The following is a 22,357-nucleotide window of genomic DNA, read 5'->3' as shown; positions in this document are numbered from 1 at the left end:
TGGGCAGCACCCAGGCTTTGGCACCAAACAGGCCTTGGTTCAAATACTGGTTCCACTTAACTCACTAGGCAGAGTCACTTTTCTCACTCAAGCTCAGTTTCCTCAGCAGTAAACCTCAGCAGTAAAACTGAAGATATAATTACTCCCATGTAGGGTCAGTGCAGAAAGCTTGGTGAACAGTAGGCGCTCAATAAATGCTAGTCTGCTTTTGTTTTTTGAGATGGAGTCTCGCTCTGTTGCCAGGCTGGAGTGCAGTGGCACCATCTTGGCTCACTGCAACCTCTGACTCCCTGGTTCAAGTGATTCTCCTGCCTCAGCCTCCCAAGTAGCTGGGATTACAGGCACACGCCACCATACCCAGCTAATTTTTGTATTTTTAGTAGAGACGGGGTTTCACCATGTTGGCCAGGATGGTCTCAAACTCCTGACCTCGTGATCTGCCCGCCTCGGCCTCCCAAAGTGTTGGGATTACAAGGCATGAGCCACTGCGCCCGGCCAATGCTAGCCTGTTAATCAGCCTTGGAAGCAAGTCTGGGCCACTTACCTCAGTGTACCCAGATCTCCCCAGGAATCAGCCCTGCCCCAACTTGGATCTCAGACCAACCCCCACAAGGCCTCTCCTCTTTTTTTTTTTGTCAAAGGAAAATCCAAGAGATTCTTACAGAAGGACTTTTTACACAGTAGGCCTGAAGACAGATATTCAACAGATAAAGAAGTACAGTTTTCCATTAGTTTATTACAATGATAATAATGATCATGTCTATTTACTGGGCTCCTACTATATGCTGAGTCCTTCTAACAACAGAATCTCCGATCCTTCCCACATTTCTCTAAAGGTGAAAATATTGGCTCCATTTTACAGATGAGGAAACTGAGGCTATCCAAGTGACCTGCAGCCAAGCCTATCTCCTATCTAGTCTCTAGCATTTCTTTCTCTCTTTCTTTCTCTTGCAGACACACAGTGTTTCTTCTTCCTCTCTCTCTAACCCCATTTGCTCTCCCCATCACAACACCATAATCTAGGGCCACGCAGAGCAAAGCAGCCACAGCAGTCATGTCCTTAGCAATCCATAATACAGCATGTTTGCTGACAAAATGAATGTGGAGTACAGTTAGGCAACAGGAAATTAACACCTGACCCCAGAGGTCAGGAAAGAGGGCATACAAAAGCTGAAATGTGCTTCTGCTTCCTGACACTGAGTCTGATGCCAGAAAGAGCAGAGGTTCCCCACCCACATCAGGCAGCCCTGGACTGCTTGACCCTGACTGATGACCCAGTGCCAAAGAGGAGGGAGGTGACTATGGAGCCCAGGCCACCCCACCCCACCCACAGAGGCCATCAGGGACAGATGATGGTGTCTGACTGAGAACACTCAGGCCATCAGTCCCTCCCCTGCCTCCCACTAATCCATTTTCCAACTGGCAGTCAGCCCGGTTTTTTTAAGATGCAAATAAAAATGTGTCCCTCCTCACAGGAAGCCTGCTGTGGTGCTAGGAATCTGGGTGGTAGTTCCTAGGTACATGTTTGGAAAGACCGGTCTACGTCACTCTATGTAACTTATGCCTCATAATTCTTTTTAAGGAACTTCCACTTGTGGGAAGATGGAGTAGGTATATTTTTTCCTATACTTCCTGCTAAGTACAACTAAAACCCTGGGACATCACATACAAGACAGACATGGGAAGACTCTGAGAGGTGGAGAAAAGAAGGCAAGCAGGGACCTCAGGACTGAGGATGGTGGTGGTGACTCTCCTGGGCTTTCTTTTTGTCTCCTTATCCCAGAATAGGTACTGGAGAAGCTGGCAATCTGGAAATGCCAAACAGCCACTACAAAAAAAAAAAAAAACAAAACCTCAACAAAATCTGCTATCTGAAGGACCAGGAAAAGGGTGGCCTGGCAAGACAGAAAATTCCTAGGCAATAAATACCCTACTGCAGCCAAACGCCACAGGAAAGCATGCAGCCCCACCCACCCATGCCACAAAGGCTGAATGGGGAGCCTAGACCTCCCCCTCACAAGGCAGTAACGAGGGGTCCCAACATCCCCAGCTGGGTGGTATCAGAGAAGGCCAAGTAGGGAGCCAGAACTTGTATCCCAGCCATTACAGGTGCTCCCCCTGACCTTACAGTGTTAGTGGAGACCACGTGGGGAGCTGAAACTTGCACCCTGTCTAGCAGTAACAGGGAATCCCCCTCTTAAGTGTCAACAGAAGCAAAGTGAGGAACTTGGACTTCTACCCCCACCTGGTGGTACTGAGGCAGTGCCACCCCTCTCCCGGCCAGAGGGGTGTCAGAGGAGGCCAGCTAAAACAAGTTTAGGCCGGGTGTGGTGGCTCACACCTGTAATCCCAACACTTAGGGAAGTCAAGGCAGATGAATCACTTGAGGCCAGGAGTTCCAGACCAGCCTGGGCAACATGGTGAAAGCCCGTCTCTACTATTAGGTTGACGCAAAAGTAACTGGTTTTTGCCATTAATGGCAAAGCTGCAATTACTTTTGCATCAACCTAATAAAAATACAAAAATTAGCCAGGCATGGTAGCATGCCCCTGTAGTCCCAACTACTCCGGAGGCTGAGGCAGGAGAATGGTTTGAACCCGGGAGGTGGAGGTTGCAGTGAGCCGAGATCACGCCACTGCACTCCAGCCTGGGTGATAGAGCAAGACTCTGTCTCAAACAAACAAACAAACAAAAAACAGGTTTCAATCAGACCCAGCATTTCATAACATAATACAAAACGTCCAGGTTTCAATAAAAAAGTATTAATCATATAAAGAACCAGCAAATCTCAAACTGAATGACAAAGGATAACTGATAGATGCCAACACTGAGATGACTGGGATGTCAGGATTAGCTGACAAAGATTTAAAATGGCTGTAATAAAATGCTTCAATGAGCAACTGCAAACACACCTGAAACAAATGGAAACATAGACAGCCTCAGCAAAAAATAAATGAATGAATGAATGAATAAATAAATAAAAATAAAAAAAGAAAAATTAAAAAAAGGAGCTACAAAGAACCAAATGGAAATTTTAAAACCAAAAAATACAATACTCAAAATAAAAAACCTCAGTGGATGGGCTCAAGAGCAGAATGGAGAGGACAGAGGGAACAATCAGTGAATTCCAAGACAAAACAATAGAACTACCTAATCTGACAACAGAGAGAAAAAAGACTGGAAAAAATATGAACAGACTCATGGACCTGGGCAACTATTGTACCACAAAGATCTAACATTTGTGTCACTGGAGTCCCTAGAGGAAAGAAGGAGGGTGAGGCAAAAAGAAGTACTCAAAGCAATAATGGCTGAAAACTCCCCAAATTTGACAAGAGACATAAGCCAACAACAGATTAAAAAGGTGAGCAGGCCGGGCGCGGTGGCTCATGCCTGTAATCCCAGCACTTTGGGAGGCCAAGGCAGGCGGATCACGAGGTCAGGAGATTGAGACCATTCTTTCTAACACGGTGAAACCCGGTCTCTACTAAAAATAAAAAATTAGCCGGGTGTGGTGGCAGATGCCTGTAGTCCTGGCTACTCAGGAGGCTGAGGCAGGAGTATGGCATGAACCCAGGAAGCAGAGCTTGCAGTGAGCCGAGACTGTGCCACTGCACTCCAGCCTGGGCGACAGAGCAAGACTGTCTCAAAACAACAAACAAACAAACAAAAAAAAAGTGAGCAAATCCCAATCAGGATAACTCCCAAAAATTCATAGCAAAACACATTATAAATTTCTGAAAACTAAAAACTAAGAAAAAATATATAAAGCACCTAGACAAAAATGCTTTATTTATAGGAGGAAAGCAATTTAAATGACAACAAACATCTCTTCAAAACCCATGGAGGCCTAAAAGATGTATCACAATATTTCTCAGGGAAAAAAAAAAAATTCTCCAGGCCCAAGTGATTTCCCTGAAGAATTCTACCAAACTTTTACAGAAGAATTAACACAGGGCCAGGCTCAGTGGCTCGTGCCGATAATCCCAGAACTTTGGGAGGCTGAGGACAGAGGATCGTTTGAGTCCAGGAGGTTGAGGCTGCAGGGAGCCATGATCACACCACTGCACTCCAGTCTGGGTGACAGAGTAAGATCGTGTCTCAAAAAAAAAAAAAAAAAAAGAATTAAAACTAGTTACATACAATATCTTTCAGAAAATAGAAGGAAAGAGAAGGAAGTGCTTCCCAATTCATTACAAGGCTATTATGACCCTGTATCACAACCAAAGATGGTACTAGAAAGATAAATATCCAGACCAATATCCCTCATGAATAGGTGCAAGAATTCTTAACAAAATATTACCAAATAGAATTCAGCAATATAAAAATAATTCTACACTATGACCAAGTGTAATTTATTCTAGAAATGAAAGGTTGGTTTGACATTTGAAAATCAATCAATATAACCCACCAAGTGAATAGGCTAAAGAAGAAAACCCATAGGATCATATCAATTAATGTGGAAAAAGTATTTGAAAAAATTCAACACCTCATGAATGATAAATTGTCAGAAAAGTAGGAATACAGGGGAAATTTCTCAACCTGATAAAGAGCCTCTACAAAAAAACTACAGGTAACATTATACCTAACAGTGAAAGACTGAATTCTTGCTTTCTTTTTTTTTTTTTTTTTTTTTTGAGACAGGGTCTGACTCTTACCCAGGCTGGAGTGTGGTGGTGCGATCACAGTTCACTGCAGCCTCCACCTCCTGGGTTAAAGTGATCCTCCCACCGTGGCCCCCCAAAGTATTGGGATGACAGGCATGAGCCACCACACCTAGCCTTGGATGCTTTCTTGCTAAAATCAGGAACTAGGCAATGATATCTGCTCTCATCATCCTTATTCAACATAGGACTAGAAATTCTAGCCAGTGCAATAAGAACAGAAAAGGAGATAACAGGTACACAGATAGGAAAGGATGAAATAAACTTCCCCCTATTTGCAGATGACCTAATTATCTATGTAGAAAATCCTAAGGAATCTACAAAAAGAAGGGGGAAAAAAAGAACTTGACTTCTATAAATATTAACTTAAAGTGGATCACCAACTTAAATGTAAAATTATAAAACTAGAAAAAAATAGATCTTTGGGACCTAGGACTAGGCAAAAAGTTGCTAGATATAACACCAAAAACGCAAAGTTGATTAATTCAACTTAATCAAAATTTAAAACGTTTGCTCTATAAAAGACTGGCCCTGTTAAGAGGATAAAAAGACGAGCCACAGAATGGGTAAAAATATTTGCAAACCACATAGCTGACAACGCACTAGTATCTAAAATACATAAAGGTCTCTCAAAACTCCAGCAGAAAAAAGCAAATGGTCCAATTAGAATATGGGTGTGGGGAGTGGGTGCAGTGGCTCATGCCTGTAATCCCAGCGTGTTGGGAGGCTGAGGTCAGAGGATTGCTTGAGTCCAGGAGTTAGAGAGCAGTCTGGGCAACATGGCAAAACCACGTCTCTAAAAAAAATACAAAAATTAGCCAAGCGTGGTGGCACATGCCTGTAGTCCCAGCTACTTAGGAAGCTGAGGTGGGAAGATAGTCTGAACCTACGAGGTTGAGGCTGTAGTGAGCTGAGATTGCACCACTACACCCAGCCTGGATGACCGAGCAAGCCCCTGTCTCAAAAAAAAAAGAACATGGGAAAAGAAACGAACAGATTTTTCACTGAAAAAGGTATACAGATGGCAAACAAGCACATGAAAAGATGTTCAACATCATTTGCTATTAAATGATTCAAATTAAAATCACAAGATATCATTACATACCTATAAGACTAGCTAAAGTAAAAAATAACGACAATACTAAATTCTGGCAAGGATATGGAACAGCAATCATTCATTGCTGGTAGGAATACAAAATGGTACAGACACTTTGGAAGATAGTTTAGCAGTTTTTTTACAAAACTAAACAAAGTCTTAACCATATGACCCAGCAATCATGCTCCTTGTTATTTACCCGAGTTGAAAATGTACGTCCACACAAAACCTGCACACAGATGTTTATAGCAGCTTTATTCATAATCACCCAAACTTGGAAGCAACCAAGATGTCCTTTATTAAGTGAATGGATAAATAAACTGGGGTACATCTAGACAACTGCATAGTATTCAGTGTTGAAAACAAGTGAGCTATCACACCATGAGAAGACATGGAAGAACCTTAAATGCATACCATTAAGTGAAAGAAGCCAATCTGAAAAGGCTGCAAATTATTATATGATGCCAGCTATATGACATCCTGGAAAAGATAAAATTATGGAGACAATAAAAAGTTCAGTAGTTGCCAGGGGTTTAGGGGGAGGAAGAGATGGTTGGCAGAGCACAGAGGATTTTTCGGGCAATATATAACATAGGATCAACTTAAGAGATCCAATATCCAACTAATAAAATTATCACAAAGAGAACAGAGAAAATGGAGGAAAGAAATAGCCAAAGACGTAATAGAAAATAATTTTCTCAGAACTGAGGGAAACAAACCTCCACTTGCTGGCCAGCACAATGAAAGAGAAAAGACTCAACCCCAGGACTCATCAAACACAGGGCTAGGGACTGCTGTTTCTCCATATATGGCCTCCAAGTACCCCTTTTATCCCAATTATACACATGCATTTGTTTATTTAACAACAAAAAGACCTCTAATCTGTATGCTTTCTCCCCAGTTATATAGCATCTACACATCAAAGTAAAATCAGGAACCTAAGTTACATATCTCAATATACCCTAATCCCAAAGGCCCTTGGGATCAAGTTCAAATGTTTTAGCCTACATTCAACACCTCTCCATCTCTAATCTGCCTCTTCTCTCTGCCACACCCTGAACTCCATCAACTGATCTTGTCCCAAACTATAAAAAGGTGGGGAGAGATACCAAATCCCTCCTAAAACCTTCCCCCATGTTAGAGAAATAAGATACAGTGTTCCCCACCACAACATGTCTGTGTCTGCCCTTGGACCCAGAGTTCGCCATTACCATCTCCACACTACGGCCTTCTGGACATGCCCTGTCCCAAACTTTGGCCCCACTCCTGCCACCTTCCTGCTTCATTTTTCATAGTACTTATCATCATTTCACTTACTTTTCTTTCTCTTCCGTAGCTCCAGGAGGGCTGGAGATTCTGTCTTGTGCACGGATGCCTACAAAGGGTTAAAGAGTGCCTGGTGCTTTGAAGATGCTTGTTATGGGATGCATCGTGTCCCCCAACATTCATACTGAAGCTGTACCATGCAGTACCTTGGAATGCGACTATATTTGGAGATACAGCCTTTAAAGAGGTAGTTAAGGTAAAAGAGGTTACGAGGATGGGCCTGATTCCAATCTGACCTCATATTCCACAGCACCCACTCAGAATACCACATCCGTGTCCTGCCAAACGATGACTGTGCGAGCCCCTGCCCTCTCTCTTCTCTCCACTTCGGGCAGCCCCAGGCTTCACCCCCCGGTCTTCCAAACAGTTGTTCTCACTTTGCTGCAGCAGCGGCCTCTGGGAAAGGGCCCTTGGGTTTGGGCAGCTCAGGGAAAGTCTGTCCTTCTGGCAGACAGCTCCTCTCTCGGAGCTGCTTTGCTTGGCCTGGGTTGGGGGGACCCACCGTCTCTTCTCCCTAGGTGTTCTCTGCTTTGATGAGTTTCCTTCAAACCTCTCCTCAGGCTTCTCTAGCTCCGGATACAGGAGGGTAGATAAAGGAGCAGTCTAGCTGCCTGCCAGCAAGACACACAGGGAGGTGTCTGCACCCGCAGAGAGAATAGAGGTCTTGTCCTTAGCTGTTGTCCGAAACAACAGAAAAAGCTCCACTCCACAGGCTGCTGTGCTTTTAGAGGAAACCAAAGTAAGACCTTGAGTCAGTCAGGGTCCTCTCAGGAAACAAAGGGTGAACTCAGCCTTTTGGGTTTTGTTTTGTTTTGTTTTGTTTTTCTTCAGAGAATTTAATGAAGGGACTATTTACTTGGGTGTGAACATTAAGAAAACCAACATGGGGCATTGAGGCATCCTGGGACTAGCAAGGATGAGAGCCCTCATCATCCCAGCCTGAGGGGCAAGGGGAGGAAACTGGGTTACTGGAGACAGTGAGGGAGGTTGTGGCAGGAGATGTCATCAGGAGGTGGGGGGTGGAGGACAGCAGGCACAGCTACAGCCAAAACTGCAGTGCCTATCAGGACAGGAGCTGGGGAGAAATACTTCAACCTCTCTCTTCTCCCATCTCCTGTTGGTGTCTCCCATTAGTCAAACCCAGCTGGAAGCCAGGGGCCATGGAAACCCAGTGATGCCTTCCCTACAGGGCAGCCACCCGGGCATAGAGGAGGATGTGGGTGGATCAGGCAACGCGGAGAACAACAAGCACAGGCCTAACTCAGGGGCAGGAGCCACACCAACTTGAGCAAATGTCCTACCAAAATGACATCGAGGAAGCACAGGGGGTCATCCGTTTTTACTGAGCCATCTGGGTTTGACAGTATTACAGCGTACCTTACAATGACTATGACAGAGGGAGATTTTTTTGTGCACCTGCAGCCACTTCCCCTCCTAATCTCACACTCGTTTTCTGTATTATCATCAGGGATGCCTCTCTCCCCGAATCAGTCCAATTTCCATCAAGTAACACTCAGATTAGGACAATTTGAGTAGCAATTAATAAAAGGACTATTTGCTGAGGTGTGAGCAGGAGATGGCCTCCTATCTCTGGGCTGGTAACACCAGGGCTATCAACACCCCTAGACCTGAAGGGGGCAGAGGAAGAAGGAGTCGCCCACAGTGAGTCAGGGGGCTGTTATGGAGATGGCTGCCTGGCAGGACTTGAGACTGTTGGCTGAGAAACAAAGCCAGTCTGTGGGGACTCTACAAGGAGGAGAATGAATATTCCTACTTCATTCTCCTTTTCACTGAATCCTCCTAGGCTCCTCATTGGCTGGACCCAATCAGAAACCAGAGGGTGAGGCTGGCCTCCCGGGGCCCAGGGCAGTACGGAGAAAGGTGGGGAGGCAAATGAAAGGCGTCCAACTGCAACCCCCTTTCCAAGGGATGTGTAAAACAACCCAAGCAAGGCCGGTGGGATGGGTCTTCCCCACTCCTGGAATCTGGCAGACAGACAAAGCCATAGCCCTGTGCACTGAGCAGCATCAACCCGACATTGTCCCACCACAGGACCCCCACTGAGGGCCTGCTTTCCAGAGCCCAGGGCAGCCTCAGCTCCCACCCACCCCTAGTCTAGACTCTCAGCAAAGCCTCCCAACAAAGTCAGAGTTAGCGTGTGTTGTTGGCAATGACAGAATCCAGACACAAACATCTTCATGCATGTGAGTTGGGGGTCTCTTTCAAAAACATTAGTAGGCAGAGCAAACTGATCACTGGGAGGGCTGAGAACCAAGCTCTGGGCTTTGCAGCCCGAGACTAAGCCAGTGTCACTCAGCATTGCGCTTGCCAAGCCACCACCAACCACCCAGAGAAACTAGGACCCAGACAGCACTGGGGTCACCATCACCCCAGGAATGGATTGTTCCTGCTCCTGCTTCTCAAATCACTTTCTCCCAAAATGAAGCCCAGGACCGTGCATTTTATCAGCTAAACCAAGGCCATGTGCCTTCAATCAAACTGCAAGGAACCCTGGGAATGTGAACACCCAGCATTCTAATTAGGAGAGGAACACCCTAAACGTGGGAAGAGGTTTCCCATGCTGGGCAGCCAACAAGTAATGGCCCCTAACTGTATCTGTAGCCTCTTCAACATGTCAGAGTATTTCCTCCAGACAACATCTTAGAAGGATTACCGACTCTGGGTATATTATTACCAAATTTCTTTCCTGCAAAAGTTAAACTAATTTCCAGCCACATCCAGTGAACACAGTGCCTGCTTTGCTGCACCCACACACATGATTACATTTTTTAAGTAGAAACTAATTGGCAAAATGCAATTGATACCTCATATCTTAATTCTCTCTTTTTGAGGAGGAAGGGGAGTTTCTAGGTTTGCTCATTAGTGATATTCTCCAAAAGCCTTCAATACTTGACTTTGGACCATTTTATTATTTGCTTTGATGACTGATTTTTTTTTTTCATTATTTTCCCTTTTATAGACTTGTGTTAAAATTAGCTGGCATTTGCTGAAAGAAGAAATCAGGATTAGATTCAGCTGTGTGTAACAGAAAAAAAAAACCCACAAAGACTTAAAGTACACAGAAGTTTCTTTCTCTCTTGCATAAAAAAGGCCTAGAGGAGGGCAGTCCAGGGCTGTTTTTGGACCCACTCCACAAAGTCGTGAGAGGCTTTCCCAGTTCCTCCTCTGCCATCCGCTGATGAGGCCTCATCCTCCTCATCCCCACTGTCCAAGGTGGCAGCTAGAGCTCCAGCCATCACATTCAGTAGGACAGAGTGCAGGATGAAGAGGGACAAGCCACCTACCTTTACAACAATAAGTTGGCATCTTATTGGCCAAAATTCAGATGTGTGATGTCATCTAGCTACAAGGGAGGCTGGACAATGAGCCCAGATAAAAATCAGATCTTACTACTGAGGACTAAGGGAAGAACGAGTATTGAGAGCCAGCTAACTGTCTCTTCCACAGGCAAGAATACAAGCTGTGTTGAAGACAACCCATTCATATGAGAATCATGATGTTTATTATGACGATGAAGATAGCTAATATTTACTAAATAGTTGCCAATTTTAGCACTGTTCTAGGAACTTGATATGTATTACTTAATCCTTACCACACCCCTATGAAGTAGATACTATGACTATCCTCATTTTACAGAGGAGGAAACCAAGGCACAGAGAGACTAGGTAATTTGTGCAAGGTCACCCAGCTAACAGGCAACAGAACTTAGATTTGAACTGAGGCAGCCTGACACAAGACACAACTATGAACAGAGGCAATCACAGAACCAAGTCAGGGAGGCCAGCTGGGGCTTTTCCAAGGGGCTTATCTATTGACTCAGGAGTGGAGAGATGGGACCTAAGCCAGAGCTGCCTCATCACTTTGCCTTTGAATCTTTCATCTGTTTATCCATTCAATACAAATGTCCTTTTGTAACACACCTTACATTTGCAATTCACTGTCCAAAACCCGTGCTTGCCACTCCGCAGGGCAGATACTGTATCCTCAGCAGCCAGCATAGCCTATGGCACACAGGGCTCAAAACATACCTGTGAGCCAGGTGTGGTGGCCCTATAGTCCCAGCTTCTTGGGAGACTAAGGTGGGAGGAACACTGGAGGCCAGTTCAAGACCAGCCTGGGCAACATAGGGAGACTGCCCCCCCCCCCATCCTCTACAAAAAAATTTAAAAATTAGCTGGGTGTGGTGGCACACCTGTAGTCCTAGCTCCTTAGGAGGCTGAGGTGGGAGGATCACTTCAGCCCAGGAGCTTGAGGCTGCAGTGAGCTATGATTGCAACTGGACAACAGAGCAAGGCCCCGACTCTAGTATCTTACCTATATATAAAAATATATGAGTGACTGTGCATGTACATATCAAGCCTACCTTGTGCCAGGCTCTGTGATGGGCACTGAGCATGCAGAAATGAGACCCAGACCCTGCTCACTGGCCCTTATGGCCAAGAAAAGGAGGCAGATGAGTGGGCATCACGGGGGGCAGCACAAAGGAGTGGGGACCTCCATGGTGAGAAGTCTGGGGTGGCTGCACTGTAGTTTGAGTCACAGTAATAAGGGACAAGGTCCTCAAGGTAGGCCGGAGACAGACTTGAAATTCCTTTCATGTCCAAGGTGAAAAACCTAGCCTCAGCCCTGAGGCAATAGGGAGCCATGAGGCTTAAGCAGGGTGACATAATCTGAGAGGCCATCTAGAACAACTCTCCTGGTAGTGTGCCAGGGATGGGAGGAGAGAGCCCAGAAGCAGGGAGATTCAGATGAAGTAGAGTCTGGGAGGTGTGGGAGCCAAAGTGAAGGGTCTGGAAGAAAGAAGGAGGGGTGGAGTGAGGAAAAACAAAAGAGGTCCCATACTCTGTGCATGTGAGCCAGAGAGATGGGCCAGGGAACTGTGGGAGGGGAAAAGAGCGGGCCTGAGGTGGCCAGAGTGAGGAGGTGCTGGCGAGGGGGTGCTGGAGAGGGGCCCTGCCTGGCCTGAGCTGGGGCAGACAGAGCAGTTGGACGCCAGCAGCCTTGTGCTCATGGCTCAGAAATGTCCCAGGCCTGCCAGGAGACTGCTGCCTCTGTCCCCCCACCAGCCCCAGCCAGGCTCCCACATCAGGAGCTCTGAAGCTGTCCCCTCAGCCTTCTGCTCCCCCAGAGCAGGCCTCCCCTCCCCAGAAGCCAGGCATATGACACCCCCTCAGCCCTCCCCCTCAATGGCTGATGAAACGCAGGCCAGGGAAGGAGGGGGAAAGAATAAACAGACATCTGCAGGGGGGCCCATCAGGAAGCAGGGGACAGGCTGCGGCAGGCTGGGGCTGCCTGGGGGTGCCAGGGGGCCCACAGATCTAGCGGGGCGGGTGCCGGATGGCGGATGGAGTGGGATCCAGGGAACAGTTGGAGCCAGCAGGGAGTTAACGTCTGCAGTACTTTGCCCGACAGGCCTAATGAGACACAGGTGGTCCCCTGGCTCTGGCCCCACCTCCCAGCCCCCTGATAGTGTAAACTGATGCTGGTTGTCTGGGGTGGGGAGAGGGGGGTTCTGCAGCTACGGGAAGGGGGGCGGGGCTGGAGCGGCTGGCGGGGGCCCAGCACATAACTCTGGGCGGTTGCAGTCTGGGGCCGCAGACACCCAGCCACTCTGAGCAGAACTGACAGCATGAAGGTACGGGGCCCAGGGTAGGGGGACTCATAGCACTGGGGAACTGAGCCCACTCCAGAGGCCCCTGGCCACAGAGGGGACTATGAAGGCACAAGGAGTTCTCTTGAAACTTGTAAGCGATGAGGGTATATAGCCTGTCCCAGAGAGTGGGGTGGTTACTTGGCCGGAGGGGGGGTAGGGTGGGGAAAGAGGGGCCAAATGGCAGGAGAGGGATTCAGGCAAGGGCAGCATATGCACGCATGGTGGGGGCAAATACAAAGAGAACAGGGGGTCTCGAGCTGGGAAGGGGCTGCGCTGACCCTGTCTGCCCATCGCCAGGCCCTCCTGGCCCTGCCGCTGCTGCTGCTTCTCTCCACGCCCCCGTGTGCCCCCCAGGTCTCCGGGATCCGAGGAGATGGTAAGCAGCCCCACACTCACAGACGCGGCCTGGCCCACAGGTTGGGCAAGGAGAGGCTGGACTGTCAGAACAGACTGTCAGGGCTGAGCCCCAGCTCTGCAGGACTCAGGTTCCTCCTTTACTAAATGGGGCAGATGGATGACATGAGCATTGCTCATCTCCCTTGAAGAAACCTTCCATGACTCCTTGTGTCAAATTCCCCCAGTCCCAGGGACTAAGGCAAGTCTTGGGGTGCTGAGGTGTCAGTGATGCCATAGTCCCACTCTCCTCACTGTCCCCATGTCCCCACCCCCAGCTCTGGAGAGGTTTTGCCTTCAGCAACCCCTGGACTGTGACGACATCTATGCCCAGGGCTACCAGTCAGACGGCGTGTACCTCATCTACCCCTTGGGCCCCAGTGTGCCTGTGCCCGTCTTCTGTGACATGACCACCGAGGGCGGGAAGTGGACGGTGAGTGGGAGGAGGGAACAGAGGCCAGAGCTGGTTCTAATCCCAGCCCTGTGACCCTGGGCTTCACATCTGTGAACCTCAGTTTCTTCATCTTTAAAATGGGGATAATGATACCCACAGCACAGCTTCTGAGCAGCTGCCAACACTTAAATTCTAAGTGCCTGAGGTAGGTGTTTGTCTGTTTGCTTTGAGGCGGAGTCTTGCTCTGTCATCCAGGCTCAAGTGCAGTGGCTCCATCCAGCTCACTGCTGCAACCTCCACCTCCCAGGTTCAAACAATTCTCCTGCCTCAGCTTCCCAAGTAGCTGGGATTACAGGCATGTGCCACCACGCCCAGCTAATTTTTTTATTTTTAGTAGAGATGGGGTTTCACCATGTTGGCCAAACTGGCCTCGAACTCCTGACCTCAGGTGATCCGCCCACCTCAGCCTCCCAAAGTGCTGGGATAACAGGCGTGAGCCACTGCGCCCGGCTGAGGTAGGTTAATGCATATAAGCCTCACAATAACCCTGGGAAGTACTGAGGAACTAAAGCCTCAGAGAAGTGAAGGAACTTGCCCAGGTCCCACAGCTAGGCACTCGAACTCTAGAGCGCCCCCCTCTTAGCCTCTTTCCTGCCTCTATACGAAACTGGGTATGAAGAGCCCAGGTGGGTGCTGGCAGCTGCTCCACAGGGGGCCTGGTGCCAATGTGGACCTTGTTTTAGCAACCCCACTCCCACTACCCCCCACAACTCAGTCCTTTAACAAGCTGGCCACAGCATCACAGGGTCCATGCTTGAGGTGGGCAGGGCAGGCCCAGAACCCTGCCCACTGGACCCTTGATGGTCCAGTCTCATCTTCTCTGCTCCAGGTTTTCCAGAAGAGATTCAATGGCTCAGTGAGTTTCTTCCGGGGCTGGAATGACTACAAGCTGGGCTTCGGCCGTGCCGATGGAGAGTACTGGCTGGGTAAGGCGGGGACCAGGTGGGCTGAGGGGCTGCCCCAGGGCCAGGTCCTTGTTGACCAACTGCCCCTCCTCCCCAGGGCTGCAGAACATGCACCTCCTGACGCTGAAGCAGAAGTACGAGCTGCGAGTGGACTTGGAGGACTTTGAGAACAACACGGCCTACGCCAAGTACGCTGACTTCTCCATCTCCCCGAACGCGGTCAGTGCAGAGGAAGACGGCTACACCCTCTATGTGGCAGGCTTCGAGGACGGCGGGGCAGGTATACCCCGCCGTTAGCTTTAGGAGGGGCTGTGAGGGGAAAGAAGGCAGGGCTGGCCCTGCCCAGTCATCCCCAACCTCCTTCAGGCCCCTCCTTCAACCCTCCTGGGTCTGGAAGGGCCAGAGCTGGCTCCAAACCAGCTCAAACCAGCTTGGGCCTCAGCCCTGGGGAGCAGCCATCCTGGCCCTGCTCCAGGCAACTCTGTGGCGGAGCAGCTGTTTCTCTTCATTGCAGAAGCACATCTACCCAACATCTGGCTCAGGGAGGGTGCCCCCATCCCGCCAGGCTGCCACGTGATCTCTCTCACAGTCGTCATTGTCACCCTCTCCCGGCCAGCTCGGAGCTCAGTTCCCTGCTTCAGCAGCCCCAACCCTTCTCCCCTCTGCCAGGTGACTCCCTGTCCTACCACAGTGGCCAGAAGTTCTCTACCTTTGACCGGGACCAGGACCTCTTTGTGCAGAACTGCGCGGCTCTCTCCTCAGGAGCCTTCTGGTTCCGCAGCTGCCACTTCGCCAACCTCAATGGCTTCTACCTAGGTGGCTCCCACCTCTCCTATGCCAATGGCATCAACTGGGCCCAGTGGAAGGGCTTCTACTACTCCCTCAAGCGCACTGAGATGAAAATCCGTCGGGCCTGAGGGGCTGGCCCCCTCAGGCCCCTTTCCTCCCCTGGACACGCATGGTCTCCACGAGTGCTCCCTCTGCTGCCCCTGATGCATGCTTCTGCTGATTCCCGAGCACCAACTCCTTACAAGGGGGCCTGTGGCTCTCAGCCATGCCTCATCCCTGTCATACACCCAGGGCATCCATTCCTAAGCCAGACCCGGCTCCCCTACACCTGAAGTTACGCTGCCAGCAGCTCCCCAGGCCTTTTCCGAGAGGCACATGGTTCTAGCCTGGACCTGGCTGGGCTCCATGAGAATGAGTTGCCTCCACCCTGTCCCAACAGCTGACAGCCAGGAGCCATCCTCCCAGCTGCAGGCCTTTGTGTGCCATCTTGTCCTGCTTCCTCACTGTGGACCCCTGTCTGGGCCACCCTAGTGTGCTAGGCTGAGCAGTACAGTGTGAACAGGGCCATGGTGTATTCTAGGCCACAGCCCAGCACTCCTCTGGCTGCTCTCAAACCATGTTTCATCCTCAGCCTTCCTCCCACCAACTTAATCCCCTGTGGTGAGTACCGTGGAACCCCAGCCCATCTCACTATCATACTCAGCTTTCCCTGATGACCCATCCCAGCCCCCGAAGCTCTATACCAAGACCACAGCTACTGCACACCACCCTGAAACAGCCACAGCCAAGGTAGGCATGCATATATGAGGTCTTCCCCATACTCTCCAGGGGTTGAGAGGTTTGGCCACATGAGGGAGCAGAGGACAATCTCTGAAGGGCTGGGAGTGGGTAGGGACTGAAGGTCTCAATAAACCTTCAGAACCTGAATGAACTGGCTTCACACACACAAACATATTTGCTTATTTCCCCAAATGTAGGCACCTGGCTCCTCCTTGCTCCCCTACTGATGGTGTCCTACCCCGAACTCCAAAAATTACACCTGGAGTCAGGTGCAGAAGGGAACCTTGTATTTCACAGGCCTCATTTTGATGGCAAAAAGACAGTGTAATAATAACATAATAATAATAAAAATATAATACTGAAAAGGATTGTACAGGGGGAGTCAGAGTCTCCCAATCCTGTCATGGCTCGGTGGTGGCTCAGGTGGCTGCTTAAGGCTGAAAGGTGGGTCTGAGATGAACCTGCAGAATAATCCAAGCCGAGCCTCACCTGCTGGGTCCAGGGCTAAAGCCTTTGAGAATGTTCCCATGGATCTTGGAACTAGGTCTACCGTGGCAGCAAGGCACAGGCTGTGGGCCTCAGGGGTCCTGGAGGTCAGGCAGGTCAGCCAGCAGCATTGGGGAGTCCATCTGGATCTCACGCTGCAGGGACTCAATATCGGCAGGGTTCATGCCATGGCCTTCAAGCCAGTCAGCAAGCAGGGAGGCTGAGAGTGAGGCTGAATCTGACTGGCTGCAGGGGAAGGGAAGGGAGGGGTGCTATTAGCGTAGGCTGGACTCTCACCCATCCCACAGGTGCATGCTTCCTGCACCAGGAACCTCTCCCCACAGCCCCAGTCTAGGAGCTCAGTCCAGCCACCTTACCCATCCTGTGGCCCATCAGCCACGCCCATGTCGAAAGACTGGTTTAAGAATTCCTCCAGGTCAAAGCCAACACCGTAGCCAGCCCCACTGCCCTTTGGTGTGCCTGAGAACACAGGGGGCAGGGGGTCCTCCACCTGCAGAGAATGACAGATTACAATGCAGGCAGACTGAGGTCTGCAGGGCACCCTGTCCCAATGCTGCTGACTACTCCGCCTGGATACCTGGGAGTGCTAACACCAGTTTTGGCCATCAGTGAGTGCTAGCTGGCCCCGCCTCTGGGCCAGGCACTTTCCAATATCTAACTTGTCTCCTAACAACCTCTTCATCGCCATTATGCTCCTTCTGTGAGCAAGGAGACATGTTCAGAGACAAAGCCCCATCTGCTGCTCGGTTTTTGTGGAACAGGGACCACTCCTGAACCCATTTTCCTTTGGCCCGGACCCAGGTGTCCCCATGGCCTGGGCCTCCCTCTCACCTGTGACTTAGATAGCTGCTGGGTCACTAGGTTGACATCAGGTGACTCTGACATGGAAGACTGAGGGGCTCCCCCGGTGTCTGTAGGTGGCAGGCCAGGTGGGAAGTAAGGCAAAACTCCTGGGGTGTTGGAGCCAGGCAACCCAGGGGGTGGCACAAGTGACTGGGGAGCCAGGAGGCTGGTAGAGGTGGCAATCTGGGGTGGCGCAGGGACAGGGATGGGCCTAGGAGGGCCGGTGGGGTGGGCTGCAGGGCCAGGGGGTGGGCAGGCAGGCTGGGGTACAGGGCCAGATGTGGAGCCCACAGGTTGTGGTTGTGGTTGTGGGCCAGTGGGCTGGGCTACAGGGCCAGGAGGAGGACTGGCAGGTTGGGCTGGGGTTGGCGTTGGCACTGGGGCAGGGGCTGGCACAGAGGTCGGGGCTGGGGCTGGGGGTCGGGCCATTCGAGTCCAGCGTTCCAAAAGGCTTCTGTCATTGTCGCTGAGCACTAGTCCAGCCAAAGGGTCAGTGGAGGGGCCCCCAGAGGCCCCGGCCCCCCGTTCCTTTCGCTCCCGCTCCTGCCGCCGTTTCTCCCGCTCCTTGGCTCGCTCTTGCCGCCGCCGCCGCTTCTCCTCCCGCTCCCGCTGGCGCTCCTGGGCTGTCACCGGCTTCCGAGGCTCAGAAGCCTCCAGGGGTGCGCTGGGGCCATCTGTTGGGCAGGGGAGAAGGTAAAAGGCTGAAGCCTTGTCCAAGTCCAAGTCTCCCCTCTGCCCACCCGACCTGCCCACAAGGCACCTCTGAGCCGGCTTCTCAAAGACTTGAGCAGGGCAGCTTTAAGGGCAGCCTTAGTGTTGTCTGAGATGGCACCCTCTTTCTTCGGTGGGGCAGGCTCACTGGCTGGTGGGGGTGGCTGCAGGGTCAGATCAATGGTGTCAGGTGCAGGGCCAGGGCACGGTGGTGGGGCTGGTGGGGGAGACTCCATGGCACAGTCCCCACTGGGAGCCCAGGGACTGGGCATTTCAACATCTGGACAGCCAGGTTCACTAGCCACAGGCTGGAGAGAAGGCTGGAAGCGGATCTGCTGGCGGATGCCCTCGCGCCTTGCATGGAAGTCCTCAATCTCAGCCACGATGGCCTCCTTAATGCGCTCCCGAGTGAGGGCTTCACGATCAAAGGCAAAGTCAAAGGGCGGGGCACAGTCAGGCTCATCATCAGGATCATGGTACTTGGCCAGGAAAGGGTGGCGAAGGGCAGCAGCTGCTGAGATGCGGGCGCTGGGCTCAAAACGCAGCATGCGACCCAGGAGTGATAGGGCCTGACGGTCGGCACCTGGGTACACTGTCTCCCAGGGCACAGGCTGGCGTGGTGGCAAGCTCTGGATATAGGCCCGCACCCTCTCAGCCCCCACAGCCTGAATTACGGCTGGTGATGGGGTACCCAGCACCATCATGATGAGCTGTAGCTGGTGTACATAGTTTTTGCCCGGGAAGAGCTGGCGCCGGGCCAGCATCTCACCAAAGATGCAGCCCACAGACCAAAGGTCAATAGCCTGTGTATACTCATGCAAAGAGAGCATGAGCTCAGGGGCACGGTACCAGCGCGTGGCCACATACTCGGTCATGAAGTACTGATGTTCAGCGGGCGAGGTGCACAGGCCACGAGCCATACCAAAGTCACCAATCTTGAGCTCACAGTTCTCATTCACCAATAGGTTGGAGGGCTTGAGGTCACGGTGGATGACCTGAGCCGAGTGCATGTACTTCAGGCCCCGCAGCAGTTGGTACAGGAAGTAGCGCACGTGTTCCAGTGTGAGGGGCTGTGAGGAGTGGATGATCTGGTGCAGGTCACTTTCCATCAGGTCCAGGACCACGTAGCTGGAAGGGGAAAGAAGGAGAGAAGCATGGGTTGGCCTGATCACACTCCAGGGACAAGCCCCATCCTCACCACACCCTTCCGATTCCAGACAGGTAACAGCCTTACCCTGGGACCCCGTAGGGGCTGACGGCATGGTATGGAAGAAGAGCATCACGTTTTAGATTCTCTACGACTTTTCCATGAACTTGGTTAAATCACTTTTGTCTCCAGACCTAGTTTCCCCATCAGATAAAAGATGGGGTTGGACTACACCAGGGCTGGCCAATAGGTTTCCTTTTGGGGCTATCTCCATTGTTTGGTAGTGGCAGCTTGAAGAACTATGATGAAAATTGATCAGGCTTGTCCACTGTCTGTAGGAAAGTGTTCTGTGATTGATTAGTGAAGTCTGCTATGGGAATAGGAGGGTGTGGTCATAGTAGGAATGTCCTACATTTGACATCCTACATACTAAGATTCTATAAAACTGTAAAATCATCTGTACATTTCTTGAGGAATAACAGTTGTCCCTGGCAAAACTCTAAAGGAGAACTGGTCCTAGGACTGCGGGAATTTTCCCAGCCTGCTTCAGATTAGATTCAGCTGCCCTTCCAGAACTTCAGCAATATGAGTGCAGCCTTCAGAAAAGTCCCAAGTCTGGCTCCCTCTCCCATCCCGCTTCTTACACAGATTTGAATTCGCCATAGGGCACAGTGGGCCTCAGGATGTCCTTGATGGCGATGATGTTGTCGTGCTTAAAGTGCTTGAGGATCTTCAGCTCCCTGAGGGTTCGCTTGGCATTGGTCACCACATCAAAAGCATTAGGGATCTTCTTGATGGCCACCTGCTGGCCTGAGGAGCAGGGAACAGGGACACACCAGAGGATACCTTGGAGAAACTGCAGAGTCGACCCAGCCCCTATCAACACCTCCCTTCTAGGATGCAAATGACAACAGCTACCAAGTACTGGGTACCTACTATGTGCCAAGCATGTTACCTACATTATTAAATGTGACCTTCACAACTCCCCTACAGGGCAGGTCCCAATAGGTCAATGTTAAAGAGAAGGAAATATGGCTTAGTAACTTGTTGGAGGTTGCACGGCTGCCCAGTGGTGGAGTTCAGTCTCTAATGCCTACACCCTCTGCATCTCAGACCTCACCCATCCCACCACCAGTTCCTTGTGCCAGTGTCTGGCTCCAGAACACATTTGTCTCTTAGACACGAAGGAATGGCTCTCCATTCTGGTCTAACTGGGACTGTCATTTTTCTAAGGAGGAAGTAGGCAGGCAGGATGGCAAAACCCCCAGGCCAGAGTTTCAGAGAACCGAGCCTCCCCGGAGCCTGGCAGGCAGAGGGTCCTGGTCAGCGTGTGTTGACTGGAGCCAGAACTCGCACCCCGCTTTCCTTCCCAGCTGTCTGGGACGGGCCGGTTTCCCACTCCCTGCGACGCTGCCACATCTGGGAGGCGACGGCTCAGGAAGCTCACCGGTGAGGCGGCGGCGGGCGGAGGACACCACTCCGTAGGCCCCGTTGCCTATGGTCTCGATGATCTCGTACTCGTCGCCCACGTCAAAGGTCACATCGAAGGAGCGGGCTTTAAGCAGGGCCAGGTTCTTGGCCGCTACAGAGGCAGCGGTGTGGGCGGGTTCGGCCTTCACGGGCCCGGGGGGTTCCGCAGAGCCGTCCTCGCCGTCTTCCTCCTTCAGGGGCTCGGCCATGGTGTCTGCGTGGAGACTCGGGTGAGGAGGGGACCGCCTCCCGTGGGCCTCAGCGTCCCCTCTGCGGGCTGGGGAGCAGGACCAGGGAACTTCCCAGTTCCCTAAACCGACAAGGGCCAGAAGCGCGCGGTTGGTTCGGGGAAAACACGCTACCCCAGGGGTCGGGGCCCAGCAGGGGCCAGGCCAGGGTCGGGGGATGGGGAGGCGAGGCGCGGGCCAGGAAGAAAGGGAGGGGCGGGGCACCTGGGTTTCCCCCGGGCCGCACTCACCCCCGCGCCTCCTCAAGGCTTTCAGAGGTCCCGAGGCTCACCGGCCTCCCGTCCCCAGCGCGGGAGTCTCCGAGGGTGGCTCACTTACTTATTCAAGGGCCGCGGCCACCACCTCAGCGTCGTGAGCTGCCCTGTCCGTCCCCCTCCGCCCCGCCTCCCAACACCACGCTCCCTCCAGCTCCTGGCCAATCGCTGAGCTATTTCTGCGAAGGGTCCTGCCCCTTCTACCTGCTGCGCCCAATCCTAGCCCACCGGCCGAGGAAGCCACGCCTGGCGCGCGCCGCTGTCCAGCTAGCCGGCGGGAGCCGCCCAAAGGGTGCCCGGCACTTCACAGGGGTGTGCTCCCCGCCCGGCACCGCCTTCAAACGCATGCGCACTGGCAGTCGGGCGCCAAGTGAATGGAAGGCAACGCCCATGCACGTAGCGCGCGCGTCCCCATCTAGCGCTCGACCTCGTCCGGCCAATCACAGCTAGTCCCATGAGCTCGGGCAACTGTCCGGACTGAGATGCCCGGGACTGGGACTGTTATCTTGGCTACTGGGTCCCGAAGTCCCCCTCCGCCCCGGGAATTGTGCCCACCATTTTCTCGGTCCCAGGAGCTCTGGGAATGTGTCATCCCCGGTAGAGGGTGCCCGTCACGGCCAACCACAGAGATCCCGGTCCTCCAGGATTCTAGAGCGGCCGGCCGAACCCTCCACTGACTTCCGGTGGCTGAGTCTCTCCGCAGGTTCCGGCCAAGTTGGACCGCACCTGGGGGTTTCCTGGCCTGCAGGTGTGTTACCTCCGCTCGTTTGTTTGTCCCGCGTTTCCCGTGCTTTGGGCTGCAGCGGAGTTAACCGAGGCGGCCGCCCGGCCTCTGTCCCTCTGCGGAGCCCGCTGGTAGGCGGAGCCCTCGCTGGAACCGAGCTGCGCCGACCCACCCCAAAATCCGATGGTTGATTCGTTCATTCATGTAGCAAATGTTTCTGGAGCACCGCCCCTCTAAGGCTCAGTGCCAGGAGGCGAAGATGGATATGGTGGATAGTGTGAGCTGGAAGGAAAGGTTTTTTAAAGGGAACGGGGTAGGGCTGAAAGAAGTGAAGAATTTTGGTTTCACTCCTAGGCGGCTTATAGAAAAAAGCAA

General features: G+C 51.7%; 3 protein-coding genes across 18 annotated transcripts in view; 2 read left to right on the top strand and 1 right to left on the bottom strand.

Annotated features, from left to right (window-relative positions):
• Window positions 1–718: 718 nt before the first annotated feature.
• MAPK7 (mitogen-activated protein kinase 7) lies at window positions 719–22,191 on the bottom strand. 15 transcript variants are annotated; one of them, XR_013406160.1, is made up of 9 exons: window positions 21,814–22,191; window positions 20,734–20,970; window positions 19,931–20,096; window positions 19,374–19,391; window positions 18,189–19,267; window positions 17,417–18,102; window positions 16,942–17,075; window positions 16,568–16,810; window positions 719–1,828 (listed from the first exon to the last, which is right to left on the bottom strand). XR_013406160.1 is itself a non-coding variant. In XM_015118782.3 (8 exons), the coding sequence occupies exons 1-8, from the start codon at window positions 21,848–21,850 to the stop codon at window positions 16,657–16,659; spliced, it is 2,511 nt and encodes an 836-aa protein (XP_014974268.3). In that variant the 5' UTR covers window positions 21,851–22,191; the 3' UTR covers window positions 16,344–16,656. The 15 variants fall into 15 exon arrangements, 11 of the variants coding, with proteins under 11 accessions (XP_014974268.3, XP_077826637.1, XP_028691929.2 ...); XR_013406161.1 differs by lacking the exon at window positions 19,374–19,391; XR_013406162.1 differs by lacking the exons at window positions 19,374–19,391; window positions 21,814–22,191 and adding an exon at window positions 21,235–21,585.
• MFAP4 (microfibril associated protein 4) lies at window positions 12,699–16,451 on the top strand. Of its 2 annotated transcripts, none has more exons than XM_015118785.3 (6): window positions 12,699–12,739; window positions 13,055–13,133; window positions 13,429–13,583; window positions 14,434–14,530; window positions 14,607–14,789; window positions 15,179–16,451. In XM_015118785.3, the coding sequence occupies exons 1-6, from the start codon at window positions 12,734–12,736 to the stop codon at window positions 15,424–15,426; spliced, it is 768 nt and encodes a 255-aa protein (XP_014974271.1). In that variant the 5' UTR covers window positions 12,699–12,733; the 3' UTR covers window positions 15,427–16,451. The 2 variants fall into 2 exon arrangements, with proteins under 2 accessions (XP_014974271.1, XP_028691932.1); XM_028836099.2 differs by having other exon boundaries at window positions 12,699–12,848.
• Window positions 20,913–22,357, top strand: part of B9D1 (B9 domain containing 1) — a 41,897-nt gene continuing 40,452 nt past the window's right edge. Inside the window, exon 1 of the mRNA XM_077968759.1 lies at window positions 20,913–20,917. The gene's annotated coding sequence lies outside the window, so the exon portion shown is untranslated. The remainder of the gene's footprint in view (window positions 20,918–22,357) is intronic.

Source organism: Macaca mulatta, chromosome 16 (genome assembly GCF_049350105.2).
Source record: "Macaca mulatta isolate MMU2019108-1 chromosome 16, T2T-MMU8v2.0, whole genome shotgun sequence".
Taxonomy (NCBI): Eukaryota; Metazoa; Chordata; class Mammalia; order Primates; family Cercopithecidae; genus Macaca; species Macaca mulatta.
The sequence above is the reverse complement of the archived record's forward strand: the minus strand, read 5'-3'. Positions and strand labels throughout refer to the sequence as shown.

Coding starts and splice junctions, on each gene's coding strand:
- MFAP4 (XM_028836099.2), top strand. CDS start 12,819: ATGAAGGCACAAGGAGTTCTCTTGAAACTT. Junction 13,134..13,428: donor CTCCGGGATCCGAGGAGATG/GTAAGCAGCCCC, acceptor CCCCACCCCCAG/CTCTGGAGAGGTTTTGCCTT. Junction 14,531..14,606: donor CGATGGAGAGTACTGGCTGG/GTAAGGCGGGGA, acceptor CCTCCTCCCCAG/GGCTGCAGAACATGCACCTC.
- MAPK7 (XM_015118782.3), bottom strand. CDS start 21,850: ATGACACATTCCCAGAGCTCCTGGGACCGAGAAAATG. Junction 18,103..18,188: donor TTTGAGAAGCCGGCTCAGAG/GTGCCTTGTGGG, acceptor CCTGCCCAACAG/ATGGCCCCAGCGCACCCCTG. Junction 16,811..16,941: donor GCTGATGGGCCACAGGATGG/GTAAGGTGGCTG, acceptor CTTCCCCTGCAG/CCAGTCAGATTCAGCCTCAC.